Below are 14,975 nucleotides of genomic sequence, written 5' to 3' on the forward strand. Positions count from 1 at the left end.
TGTTTAATATAATAAAAAGTGACACATAAGCAAATAATATAAACATGAAAGTTATATGTATGCCAAATTTAACGTTTTTAACAGAATTAAATTTTTAATGGTAGTTAAGTTTATGCTTAGTTTAAATTGCATTAAATGTGACTTAGGGGGAATTTAATGATTACAGAATGTTAAAACTAAACCTACTTATCTAAAAGATCTGCTAATCATATAATGCCCATTTTAAGTTCAAACAAAATAAAATCCATTTCTGTTCCAACAATAAAATCCATTATAACTAAGAAAAGTCATTTGCAAATTGCTCATAACAGCTGAGAGGTAAACAGTCTATAGAAAAAGACCTTCATTACCTGTGTTTATTGCCATGAAATTTCAACTCATGTCTAACTTTCATCTGAGGTTGAGAGAGGAGAATTGAGGCAACTTTCATAACAAGGTCACTGAAAAATAAAATGAAACAGCCATTCTAAATTTTATACAAATAAGAAAATAAATAACTTAATAAATTGAAAATTATTCAAAACTATTTTAAATGATAAAATTCACTAATAAAACTAATATTATCATCAGTAATAAAAACTAATATTATCATCAGATTTTGGCCATGAAATCGTAATAATTAAGGATAAATTATAAGAGTTGGCACCTCTGCAAAAACATTTATTATTTTGTGATAAAGTTAAGAGTAAATATAATTTAGATGAACTTACCTATTCTTTCTAGATTTTTCCACACCTTTTTCTAATTCTGATACTAATTTGTCACTATACAAGCTTTTAGAATACACTTCTAACAAATGAAAATCTTCTTGAATGAATTCTTCATCCTCATCAAATGGACCAACAATCTAAAATTTAAACATTACATATTTGTTTAAGAAAAATTATGCCGAAAAATATGCATGCAATTCAAGGCAATAGTTTAGAATCAATTATGTGTAGCAGGTTGTTCAGAGACAGAATTTTCTCACTAATAATTAAAATTTCATAATAATATAAATTTAAAGCTTAATCTTAATAAATAATTAAGTTTAAAAATACTCATACACTTCTTTAGCAAAACAGAATTTTCGCACACTAAAATAAAATTTAACAGACTAATAGTCAAAATTGAATTCCAAATTGAATTCCTATAGTTTAGAATCAATTATGTGTAGCAAGTTGTTCAGAGACAGAATTTTCTCACTAATAATTTAAATTTCATAATAATATAAATTTAAAGCTTAATCTTAATAAATAATTAAGTTTAAAAATACTCATACACTTCTTTAGCAAAACAGAATTCTCTCACACTAAAATAAAATTTAACAGACTAATAGTCAAAATTGAATTCCTATACAGAATTAAACATATCAACAATCTAAATTTTGAGCTTAAAATCCTTAACCAAAAATTTAAACTCAGTACTGTGCTCTGAATACAGGCTTTATGAAAAAAGAATTTCCTCTCACTTTGATTAACAATTTTAGGTATCAAAACTGCTACAACAGATATATACTTGGAATTTATAATAACAATTTGATACTACAGTAGGGAACCGATTATCCGGAACGATCGGGACCATTGCTATTCCAGATAACTGATTTTTACGGTTTTCTGAATCGCTACAAAAAGCCGTTTTTTTATTGTTAAATCCAACTAAAAAAAAAAACAAATATTCGGAAATAATTTTGAGAAGAAGGAAAAAGGATGAAGTAATACACTAATGATTATTTCCAAAATGATGGTAAGGTAAACATCTTTCAAAAAAGAAAGAAAAATCCTAAAATCTTTGAGGAAAAAAACATTTTTTTTAAAAAATGGCGGGAAAATTTATCGAATTTCGTTCCGGTTTTCTGATTTTCGGATAACGGGTTCTGTACTGTTCTACAACAATCCTGATGAAACTTTTTACTAATGATACTTTTTTGCCATAAAAAATGTACTTATAATTTATAAAAAGGCAATGTTTGCAAAATAAAGAAGAAAAAAATTTTGTATGAGACCTAGGGATAAGGTCAAAATTTTTATGTAACAGGATTTTTTTAGAGAGTCATTTAATGTGATGTGGAATAACTGTTTCAAGTTCTTATGCAATTTCATATGCAGATCATTATTATTTTTATTTTAAATAAACAATTTTTTCAGATCATTTTGCTACAGGAAAAGCAAAATATTTCTCATCTTCATGAAATTTCTTACAGATTATCATTATTTTTTACATTAACGAAAAATATTGAAATATTTCAGAGAAATAAATTCAATATTTAGGGAATTATACAAACTAAAATTACACTACATTCCTCATCAAATATAATAAAATAGACTGTTTATTAAGTTAGGAATTTATATTATTACATAATTTAATATTTATATTTAGTAGTGATGGGCAATAACAGGTATTTTCAAATAACAGGTTCCAGCTGTTACCATACAAAATAATACCTGTTCCAAAATAACAGGTCTAAGGAAAAAAATTTCCAACTTTTTTACATTTGAAAGATAATTTAATTGTTGTTGCAGTAGTTAATTTACGTTGTACTAGTGCTGCACAATGGGCTATTGGCGACGGTCTGAGAAACATCCTTGAAACTGATCCGAAGACAAGCCATTACAATTTTGATCCTCTGCAGAGGGGATGGCACCCCTGCTTCGGTAGCCCAACGACCTGCACGCGAAGTCGAGTGCTTTACAGTAGAACAGTTTAATGAGGACCAATACCGCACATCCTCGGTCCCTACGCACACTGATCCAAGTGGTCACCCACCCGCATATTGACAGCAGCCAGAAATATAGTTTAGACTGGCAAGTATTTTTGTAGCAGATACATATTTTTCTATTAATTTGACAAAATTAGAAAATACATATTTTTTTTTCTAAGAGTATCGTGAAGTTTTTTTTAGTTATTTTTTAAACAAAAAAAAAGCAGTTACACATAAATTTCTCTTTTATTCAGGCTCCGAGAAAAGATTTATTACTTGTTTCTAAATAAAAAGGATATAGGAGTTCCCTATTACATTCTGTTTGACGATATAACCAGAATGTTTTCATTTCTACCAGAGGAAAAAAAATGGAACTTCATTAATATTGAGCTAAATTAGAAATTTAAAAAAAAATTTATTTCTGAACTTAAAATACAACATAGTGTATTATTATTATTTAATAAAAACAATTTAAGAATAGCACATTATATTCCGTATCTGTGACAAAATAGACAGCATTTTTTCATTTTATATAAAGAAAAGAAATAGGGCTTAGTTGTCTTCTAGAATTTTAAATTTGACAAAAATGAAATTAAATATAACCTAATACCTAAAAATAATCTAACTGCATGCGAATTTAGCATAATTTTTAAAGAAACAAGTCGTTTTAACAATTCTTAACTTTTCTTGGATTACTTAAATAATATTTTTCTTTCAAAACAATCAGCACATTAATATCAAAATATCACATACTATGTAGCCTTAATGGTAATTTTAATGTCAAAAGAAAATTCAAAACAGGAAGAAAAAAAATAAATACGCCAAATTAACTGTAATAGATTTTTCCCTTTCCTGCAGAATATTATCATTTAAAAATAGTATATTATTGATTTTCTTCAAATATTCAAAGTAAATAAATCTTTTACGCAACAAAATAATAGGCAATGCCAGAGGGACATCTATTTCTATGCGAGTGGACGAAATTCAACGCAATTTCAAATCACTCTTCACATAGAACATTGATTGAATTATTACAACAAATAACTACGAGGGAAATAAAGGACACGCCTTCATGTAAAAATATTGATAGAGTCAATTCGTAACCTCGAAGGTCACGGTCGATCTCGACCTCGAAAAGAAAGCCGCCGATAGCAGCGAAAACTAGGGAGATGGTCCGAAAGTTAGGGGACCAATGGCGTAAAGAGTTGTCCGGATTCTCAAAGTAAACTACTTGATTAGATGTCCCCCAGAAGACAATTGTAATTAGTGCAGTAAATACAGTAGGCGGAAAAAAGAGACAAAAAGATTGGAGCATTTTTAAGTAAATGTAGGCCGTAGTTACTTTATAGTGAGCTACTCACTATTTCAAACAACATATTTTGAATTTTTCATTAAATGTATAAAATATATAAATTTAATCACCCCTAAAACTTTATAACTAAGCTTCATTATTAAATCACATTCATAAAATATTTTGCTTAAATATTTACATATATTCTACTACCCTTTATCTTCTGAGTACTATTTAACTACCCTTCATGCTTCGTCATAAGTTCAGCATTTTAAAATAGAAGATGTAAAAAAGGATAAAGATAGGGAGAAAAAATATAGTGTTTGATAATATAGTTTGCCTACAAAGAAAATAAAGTGTTTAAATATAGCTTGAATTCGCATGCTAAATATAGTTTTAACAATTTTAACACATCCTTCTAATAAGGAAATAAAAAGTTAAAATATTTATTGCCTTAAAAAAAGAAAAAAAAAGGTGAAAGAGAGAGAGAGAGAGAGTAAGACTAAGGACAGAAAAAATGAGACAATAAGACTCGTATTTTATAAGAAATTTTTTTCTATTTTACATGTAGGAAATATGTATCAATATCAAAAAAATTAGAAAAAATATTCAAATGCTTCTACTTTTTGCATCACAGAAAAAAAAAAATTAAAAGAAGGAAAATGCAATTATAAGCACCCCTCCCCCTTGCCCGAGCATTAAAAGGGCAGGGGGACTGGTCATCGCTTACCCAACATTCCTACAAATAAACTTAACCTGCATAATAGTAGACAAAGCTATCACAAAATTCTTGCCTATTCCTGAATACAAATTTGTTCAAAAATACTAACCTACTTCACCTGTTCCAAAATACTAGCCTGTGACAAAATACCATCTGTTTCAAAATACTAGCCTGTGAAAAAATACCATCTGTTCTAAAATACTAGGCTGTGACAAAATACTGCCTGTTCCAAAATACTAGCCTGTGACAAAATACTGCCTGTTCCGAAATACTAGCTGTGACAAAATATCGCCTGTTCCAAAATACTAGCCTGTGATAAAATAACAGGCTGTTTCGATATAGCGTGTGTTGGCTTCGAATGTTGCTGAATGAACATTAATAAAATCTTCATAGAAAACAAAAACAATATTTATTGATAATATAAGTACACTCGTAACTTACTACACTCACGCACATATCGTATTATTCTGCAAAATAATAATGTTTACATCACAAAATCGAAACTGAAACTAAAACATAACCGCTGTTGCCATTCTTCATTTTTACAATATATATGCGCTTACGGTGGCCAAGCAATAAATTTTTGGCAAGATAATTGTTTGCCTAGTATTTTGGAACAGGCCTTTGGAAGTAACCTGTTATTTTTATAACAGGTACGATTAAATAACAGGTGACAAATACCTGTTCCAGAAAATATTAGCCATCTCTAATATTTAGCACTTTTACAAACATATCCCAGCTGTTGGGTTTCAGGAAAAAGCCAATAAAAATAATCGATCACAATTTTTTTGGAGCTATAATATTTTGGCCCACCCAACAAACAACCTTAAATTATCCTTACATAGGTTAGTTAATGAATTTATTTAATCACTATGAAATTGCTGTTATTTAAAAACCATCTTTCAAAATGGAATAATGGTTATAAATCACAACTTATCACATGTGTCATAGTTGAAGGTGTTTCCTTACATCTCAAGAATTCAGCATGCGAATTGAAAAATGTTTGCACACAATTATAAAATTCATTTATCCTAGAAAAATATGATGCACAAAATCATTTTTTATTCATTTATTTAGTTATCGCCAAAAAATTCTTAAAATGAAAGGTATGAAAATTTTTACATCATTTTAAAAATTTTAATTTTAAATGCAGGGATGAGAGTAGTCAGAAAGTAAAAGAGAGGAAATCCAGGAATTAATATACAATATATATATATATATATATATATATATATATATATATATATATATATATTATACATATATATATATATATATATATATATATATATATATATATATATATATATATATATATATATTATACATATATATATATATATATATATATATATATATATATATATATATATATATATACATACATACATACATACATACATACATACATACAAAAATTTGACAAAAAGTGCGATTTTTAAACTTGTAAACCATGTGATTATAAATCCCGATGATTAATTTTAAAATTATGAATATATGATCATGAATCACATGCATGATTTTAAATTGAGAGAATATGAATCCCGATATGAGGCTTTTAAATCACGTGAATATGAAACTCTATATCGAATTTAAAAAATGCGACAATACATATCATGATAGGTGTAATTTTTAAACCACATAAATTTTTTCTGCGCAAATTAGCGGGAAAAATCTGAAGGGAAAAAAGCGGAAATCCACGGAAGAATCACATCCCTGTAAAGGGCAAAATACAAAATTTATGAGCAATCTGTCAAATAGTTTCTGAGTAAACAAATTGTCCAAAAGTTGCACACTTAAAATTTGATCATTACTCCAAAAGTTATGCAGAGTGTTCACTTTACTTTGCACATTTTACATGAACATTAGATAACCTTATGTAAAGACAATAATACGTACATGAACATAATGTAACAGAAGTAATTAATTAAAGAATTAAAAAGTAATTAAAATAACTTTTGTTTTAAACCATACATACTCTTCCATTAATAACAACAGCTCTCTGTCCAGGCAAGAGTTTCAATACGGATTTACAGAAAGTTTTATGCAGAGCAATATGTTTATCTTGAAAAGTATCCATGTTTTTCAAAAATGATTCAACATCCATATTCTGTATTAAATATGAAAAGAATATACAATACATAACTGAATATATTCAAGATAAATAGAAACTGTTTTATTGCAACCAAAATATTTTTTTACTTACAGATATTGAAAAATCTGTGATTGATTTTTCCCCATCAATGATTTGCTGAGCATTTCCAGTTTTAAATAGTTTTGTGATAAAAAGCTTGGAAGTATGCAAATCTAAAGTTTCTAAAGCAACATCGACAGCTTTTCTAAAATTTCCATTCACATTTTCATCCTTTGGGTTATGAATCAGACCAATACGCATGTGAGGAGTAGCTTTCTAAAACAGAATAACAATATGAAATTTTAAAAAACATAAAACACTTTTAGGGGAATACTAAATACACACAAATGATTATTTATTTAGAATTACTAAAGATTTATGTTAATCATAAAAACTAAACCAAGGCAGAAATAATAAGTAACAATTTTAAAAAACATGATTTTTTTTATCGGAAAAAGTATAGAACAACGAAAAATGTACTATTTCAGGCACATTTTTTAATATAATCATTTAATAATTAAAAATCAGCTTAATTAATAATTAACCTCAAACGTTAATTTTATGAACAAAATTACAAAGATTCTAATAATAGATTACTAATATCAAATAACAAATTTTGTTTTTTTCATTTACTTGCCTGGATTAAAATATGTACTTGAAAATAATACAATTAAAACCCTCTTAAAAGCTTTTTTTTTTTGGCAATTTTTAACTTTTTCTGGTCAGTATCTATCATGGCTGGATCAGCTTCTATTTCTTTCATGCATTTTTGTTCTATTTCAGTTATAAGACATCAGTGGCCTTCATCAATTACTGACTTGGTGCTCTTTCTTTATCAGGTTAGAAAAAAGCTTATCCGATTTTGCTTGTGGTATCTTCTATTTTACTTATGGTTTACTTTTCTCTTCATTCCAAAGTCTTTTAGGTTTTGTATTTATCATGTGCATCTTTATAAAATTTACAAAAGGATGCAAACATCTGTAATCTTTCCCTTTAAGGCATCTTTTATAATTCCTGTGCCTTTGATGGTGACCAGGATCATTCTTAATTTTCTAGTGTGGCAATTCTTTTATTATACTTCATTCCACCTTAAATTGGCACTGGAGAGAAGGGTAGGCAGACCAGATTACAGCCGTTGTCATGGAAATGGGTTACTTTTTAAGTCGGTTGGGGGATGAGGTAGCAAAATAAAAAAGGAGAGAAAGTGGCCAGTATTGGCGTTAAAGAAAACAAAATGCGATTTTTTTTTTTTTAAACCAAGAATCTTACTAAAATTTTGAACAGAATACAGAAAAGAACACGATTTTTTAGAGCATTTCTAATAATTATTATTTTAAGAAACTAGTTGTAAGCTGATTTTTCTTATTATGGTTTTTAAAAAGCAGATTTTCTTATTATGATTTTTCAAAAACAGATTTTCTTATTATGATTTTTTAACTAAACGAAACTAATTTTAACAGAAAAAAAATATATATTTAAAAAGATTTTTTTTTGCTGAAATCTAAGTAAAAAAAAGAAATGCATAGATGCGCATAAATACTTTGTTTTAAATATTTATTTTTATATGCTACTTATTTATTGTAGATTAATGTACATTTAATGTTAATTTGCCCCACATTGGCATTTTGTGGGGAAAGGAAAAGTCAATATAAGCAGGAATTATTGATCATGAAAAATATGGTACCTATGCAAATATTTACTGTTCCTTTTTTTTTTTTTTTAAATAAAAAATTCAAATTTTTTTTAGAAAAGTTTTTTTTTTTACTATAAAAGTAATTTTTTTCTGAAATATATTTGCCTGCTGAAATATATTTAAGCAAGCTAAAGATTAATAACTTACAAAAGAAAAAAAGCTATTGATTAATAAGTAACAAAATAATACAAACTAACAAAAAAACATGCTAACGTTTAGTAATTAACAAAAAAAAAAATCTAACAAGGAATTACAACAAAAAATTAACAATTGATGCAACAAAAAAAATTTATAACTATAAAAAACGAGCTAACAATAAACAACTGGTAAAAAACAACAAATTGTAGATTAACATTGTAAAATTAATTGATTAACAGTTAATAACTAATTAAAAACAAAACAAAAGAACAATTAAGCGATGCGAGTGAATGAAAGCGAAATAAGAACTACACAAGAGATAGGACACTTAAGCAAAGGTAAAGATAATGGAAAGAGCTGGCTGACCAGCGTAAAAACATAGCCAACGTGGCAATATCCTTGGCCTTGAAAACTAATTCAGCGCCAAACTAAAACACCTCCTTCTCCTTTGTACATTTGCTTTACTGAGAAGGTATTTATAAGCTAAATACATTTAGGCATGAAAAACTTTTAATGCATGTTTCAAGATAAACTTTTTTTATCATGCAACATTTATTTATATTTGTACGCACAATTAAACTGCAATTAATTGCAAAATAGAGAAGAACTACTTTTCAAAGGCGGAGTATTACTTTCCCTACCCTTCCCTGCAGTGCCAACTTAAGGTGAAACGTAGTATAGCAAATTCTTTCAGCAGAAGCAATTCCTTCATTAGGTCTTCAAGAAAAATGTAAGACAGGCTTTGATAAGAATAGATAGAAGGGAAAGATCTTGAATACAGGGTTCATGCAGAGATAAGAAAAAATTCAAGGAGCCTAAAATTTTAACGACTATAAAATTATAATATGATAATTTTTACGATTTGTCAATAATTTTGTTGGTAGTTATTAATACAGAACTTTACATGTTTTTTTTAAAAATCTCTATGTTATAATACGATATTATTTCATCCGACAAACTTCAAATTGAGAACTTTCACTTTTCTTCACATATTTTTGACGAATTAAGGTGGCTTTATTGATCACATTTGGCTAATTAGTGAAACAAAGTTCTTCCAGGATTTTAAAAATCTTAATTGTTAAAATACTATATTGTTTTGAGCGGGTAATTTCAAATTACGCGTTTAAATAATCCCTTTTTGATGAACTCCATTTACTGCGACCTTGTCGCTAGGATTTTTAAGTTATTGTTACGGATTTCCACATAGTTCCTAAAATTTCGATTTCCTTTTGATATAATACTGTTACAATCCGCGAATTTTGAACTACCTATTTGAATTCTTACTTTATAACACGCTTTGCGACAATTCCATCTCAAATCTTCACATTTTTCTAAGCAGGTGAGTTGTGCACATTTTGAAACCGAGTGTATGATATTTTGTTCTTAATATTTATTTTACGAAAAGACAAGGAAAAAAAATGATATTTGATGACATGTGGCAGCAGTCATCGCAAAACTCTGGATTTCGCTTTCACGACATTCAAATTTTTTGCTCACATAACAGTGGGTACCAGATAGAAATAATTTTTAAAAAAGTCAGGTGAAAATCATTCCTATCATCATCAGCATTGGCACGACAGCCCTTTGTGAGCCTGAGCCTTCCTCAGAAGCTTTTTCCATTCTGCTTTTCTTCCAGCAATTGATTTCCAGTTCTTTACTTTTAGGATGGCAAAATGTCATCCCTATATTAGTTACAAAATTATTATATATTAGTTACTATATTACTCATCCCTATATTAGTTACAAAAAACTTAGTATCGGAGTAATCTAAGAAGTTTCCAAGGGATATTTTATAAAATCTATGTAGTTCCAAGTACTACTTAAAGACTTTTTTTATTTCCAAGGAGTTTTTAACGAGTATACAGACTCTGTGCACACCTGTGATTATCTTTTAATTTGAAACTTTTGTTTGAAAAATAATTGGTGGATAGCCACGAATTGCTGGAGTAGCTAACTAGTTTATCACCATTCAAAAAATCCCTCTATGTAGAGATTCCACTCTTCTATAACTTTATCAACAAAATCTTCAATTATTACTTGAGACAAAATTATTTGAAAGATATCTAATGAAAGCTATCTCTAGATTTCACAGATTTATTACACATCATGAAATGTAAAATCTGCATCTTTTGCACAATAACATAGCTGAGTAGAAATAGAATTTATAAGACTATTTTGGTAATTTGGGACAATATAGGATATTTTTTAAGATTTTAAAATATATAAAGGAAATATAGGATTTATAGGAGGAATTTGCGTCCTGCCTAGGGAAACAGGATGAAGTACTTGTAAAGATTATACTAAAGTACAATTTAAAAAGCAATGTGTAGCCATTGGCTTTAATTATGTCAAAGATGTAGAAGTTCAATTCAAATACATAAACAAATTTGACTAGAGTAAACAACTGCTAAGGGCAGAAATTAAGACCAGTAAATAAAAGATATTATTAGTCGGTATACATTTTTACTAGTTCATTTAAACGTCTCAATAAAATATTTTTTTAAAACAAAAGTGAATTAAAATGAAAAATTATGATAGTGTGAATATGTTATGTTAACAATTACAGTGAAATATGCTTTTTTGTGACCAAAACATGAAATGCAGGGCGCTGACATAATAATATAAATGGGGTGCAACCCTCTAACAAACCACCCCCCCCCCCCAAAAAAAAAATTTAAAATATTCTGTTATTACATTTTGCTTTGCTATTACATATACTTTCATCTGTTAATTTTTTTCAAGCTACATTTCGTCATTGTTAACAAGATATTTAAAAAAAAGTACGAATTTCTTGTACTTGCAAATTTTGCCACGAGAAACTGTATTGATGGCGCTGGCATAGCTACTGACTTTGAAACAAAAATAACTACAAACAGTAGTTTCGTGTACTAACCTGTTTGTACATGCTTAACATTGGTATTTATTGTGTTGATGAAGTTTTACAGTTGTGAGAAGTCAATTTGTGTTATAAACCTTTGTTAAACTGAATAACTAATAGAAAATATATTATTTATATTTTATTAAATGAAATTTAAAAATATATCTTAGATATTTGCCAAGTTTGTGTATGCTCAGTGTGCATAAGAAAAGAATCAACGATGACTCAGAATTCATTGAAAAAGTTATAAACAGATTTGGACAGCAAACAAGACGGTTACAATTCTTGTTTGATTAAACAATTTTTTAATTGTTCTGTATCAATAATTACTTAATTATTTGTTTTAGAATAAAAATATTTTTAATAGAAAAATTTCATAACAAAATTGTTTTTCTGTATCTCTTTAATTGTTTTTAAAAAAAAAGCCAGGCGGTGTAAGTGCACCCCGCTGCTGACCAGGGCTAAAGAGAATACAAGGGCTAGTTCACTCCGCTCTTAGAGCTGAAGCTACGATTTCCCTCCTCATGACGTCACTGTGTCTACAGATCTCGGAGATCGCAAGCAAATATATGATAACTTTGCATCTTTCTCTTGTAAAAATAAGTTAGACTTTTTCTGGTTATTAGCCTTCAAACTTTACGTAATTAACACATTATTTCCGTTCATAAACATAGTTCAAAAAAAACTTTCTTGGTTATTATATTAAAAAAATACCATTTTAAACTTATAAAAATGTTTTGCTAGTTGGTGAAAATGACACGATAAATACTTTATTTTAAAAAGTTCAGTTTTAACTTTAACTATTAAGAAAAATGAAGGCATATATCGACACTTTTTTTATCTACATATTCTTTTATAAAGATAAGTTAAGTTAAATTTAGAGTCCCTGATTTTAAAATATGTCGTTAATAGCAATTTGTTCATACTTAATCATTAGGAAACATCAACCTTAAATGCTAATTACTGAAACAAAATAATTATTTAGGTTCATAATGACATTAGAAATTTTACAATTATTTATAGACATTTAAATTTACGATGATATAATATGTAGATATTTAAATTGAAGAGAATATAATTTTTAAAAAAATCATAAATATTTAGAATAACTACATTAAAAAATATGTTATGAAATTAGGAGAATTTCAACTATATACTATATATTTTATTTATACTTTTTACTTACATTTTAATTTTCTTTGACTTTATCTATTTTTTAATTCTTTTCACCTGCCCTTCTTTATGAAGTAGCTAGGCGGTTTCTATTTAGATAATGAATTTTTACAAAAGTTCTTTACGACAGAAAAAACGTATTGCGGTTTTATATTAACTGTGTCATTTCGGAATCCATTCTTTACATAGTTGTTCATTTACTTTAGGGAACACGCGAAAAATTATACTTTTTCCTTTTGTTTTTATATCAGAATTTTTGCAAGTTGCAATCGCGCAAACTGGGATTTCGATAATAGTTTTAAATTCTTGTAAATTCACTGCAAAAACTGAGGAAAGTCATTATAGAAAATAACAAATGTCTTAAAATATCTCGCAAAAAGAAATGATCCAATATTAGTTAGAGCTAGTAAGGCCAAACGCTCCGTTCTTGAAGTAAAAGTGCGAGCTTTGCGCCAAAGTGACGTCACTAGAGTGACGTCGGAGGATTGGCGCGGCAAGAGATACTTCAAAGGAGTGAACCAGCCCTTCTATTCTCTTTAGCCCTGGCTGCCGACATCCTTGCATGAAACCAAAGCAACTCATCATCATTTTTACTGAACTGTTGCTCCTCAGAACTACTGTTGATTTATGTTATGGAATTATACTGGTGTCAGACCACTAAACATGTATTGTTTCATCCATTACAATGATAAATCATAACAACTATAGGTTTCAGTCTTAATATTTCTGGGAAATACATTTCATAGTAGAATGTATGAAATGTGATTAGTAAGGCCCGGATTTTGATGACATTTGCATTTTTTGCATTTTTAGACATTCTTTGTCCTTTAGAGCATTTTTTGAGATTTATAGGGCATTTTCTTTAAAATTTTGGGGCGCATTTTGCATTTTAAAGCATTTTTTAAATTTTTTGTTAAATTTTTCTAATTGTCATTATTTTTTATAATTTTTTATTATTACACTGACTTCCAAACAATGAAGAAAATTTCTAGGATATTAACAGGTGAAGCAACATCTTTTCAAATTGAAGAAGAATTGTCAGTAAGTGTGACCGTCCTTTTCAAGTATGCACCAATAACATCAGTAGACGTTGAAAGAAGCTTCTCTTGGTATAAAAATTTGCTTTCAGACAAGAGACGCTCGTTTACATTTCAAAATATTAAAAAAAAAATTTAATAATCCACATACCCTCCAACTTATGAGGATTTTGAAAATAATTCTTTCTAGTGGTAGCGAACCAAAGTAGAAATTTTTAAAGTAAATGGATCTCTCATAAAACTTTTATCAGAACTTAAGAATCTAGCCATATGGCTTGCACTTTTATAAGTAATAGTGGACAAGTTACGCTAAAATTAATTTTTTTTTAAATATTAAGACATTAATTTTGCTACCGTCTGAAAAGAAGAATTTTGAAACTACGGAAATTCCGTAGCAGTTGGAGGGTATGAATCCACTGTAATTCTGATATTTAGTAATATTATGAGATGGAAGTTGTTATATTCATTTAAGTTTCTATACAAAATGAAAATGTTTTGGAGTCAATATATTTTCCTTTTTTTGTTATTTTTGGATATAAAACATATTTGTCGAACTTTAATGAACGTAGAACAATTATTGCATTGCTTTATATTTTTTGAAACGACTCATAATAATTTTGAAGAGTAAAACATTGTTTTAGTTCAATATTTTTACTTCTATTTAAGTCATGTCATAAGGCATTTATAGCGCAATTTTCGCATTTTAAGGGCATTTTTTGCACTTTTAAGGGCATATTTTGCAGTTCAGAAGGGCATTTTTTGCACTTTTTAAGGGCATTAATTGAGATTTTTTAGGTCATCAAAATCCGGGCTCTAGTGATTAGCCTTCAATAAAACGTGAACTTATGTAAGTTTGCAAAGTATCAATGTAATTGGAATAAACATAACTTTGCTTCTCTCAAGCATGTAGTTAGAGCAAATAGTCTCTGTAATAACATCTAATTTTTAGAATCTGAATTTTACCAAATGAGCAAACGCTGAAGAAACCAATGCACGACCTTCAGAGGTGTCTACATCACCAACAACCCATACTGTCAGAGGCCGAAACTCGTCATCATCTGCACACAAAAAAAAAATTTCACATTTTACAATAGTGAAATACATTTTTATGATAAAGTGAATTATATCAGTTAACAAGAGAAAGAAATTTAAAGTGTTAAGTTATTTTTAATGAATTTTGTTTTATCACTTTTCCGAAATTCTACTTCAGGGTTCATAGCATAAGTAATA

The 14,975-nt window shown here is 28.2% G+C and overlaps 1 protein-coding gene across 2 annotated transcripts in view; it reads right to left on the reverse strand.

The window, feature by feature from the left end:
• The window catches only part of Uggt (UDP-glucose-glycoprotein glucosyltransferase), a 90,266-nt gene that overhangs the window by 42,872 nt on the left and 32,419 nt on the right, over positions 1-14,975 (reverse strand). For both annotated transcript variants that reach the window (XM_087149348.1, XM_087149347.1), the window contains exons 21-25: positions 14,709-14,803; positions 6,899-7,102; positions 6,671-6,802; positions 711-847; positions 351-440 (exon numbers count right to left, since the gene is read on the reverse strand). In XM_087149348.1, coding sequence (XP_087005474.1) covers positions 351-440; positions 711-847; positions 6,671-6,802; positions 6,899-7,102; positions 14,709-14,803 — 658 coding nt within the window. The remainder of the gene's footprint in view (positions 1-350; positions 441-710; positions 848-6,670; positions 6,803-6,898; positions 7,103-14,708; positions 14,804-14,975) is intronic.

The sequence above is a fragment of the Parasteatoda tepidariorum genome, chromosome 8 (assembly GCF_982258835.1).
Source record: "Parasteatoda tepidariorum strain Cologne lab strain chromosome 8, Ptep-v5.0, whole genome shotgun sequence".
Classification (NCBI taxonomy): domain Eukaryota; kingdom Metazoa; phylum Arthropoda; class Arachnida; order Araneae; family Theridiidae; genus Parasteatoda; species Parasteatoda tepidariorum.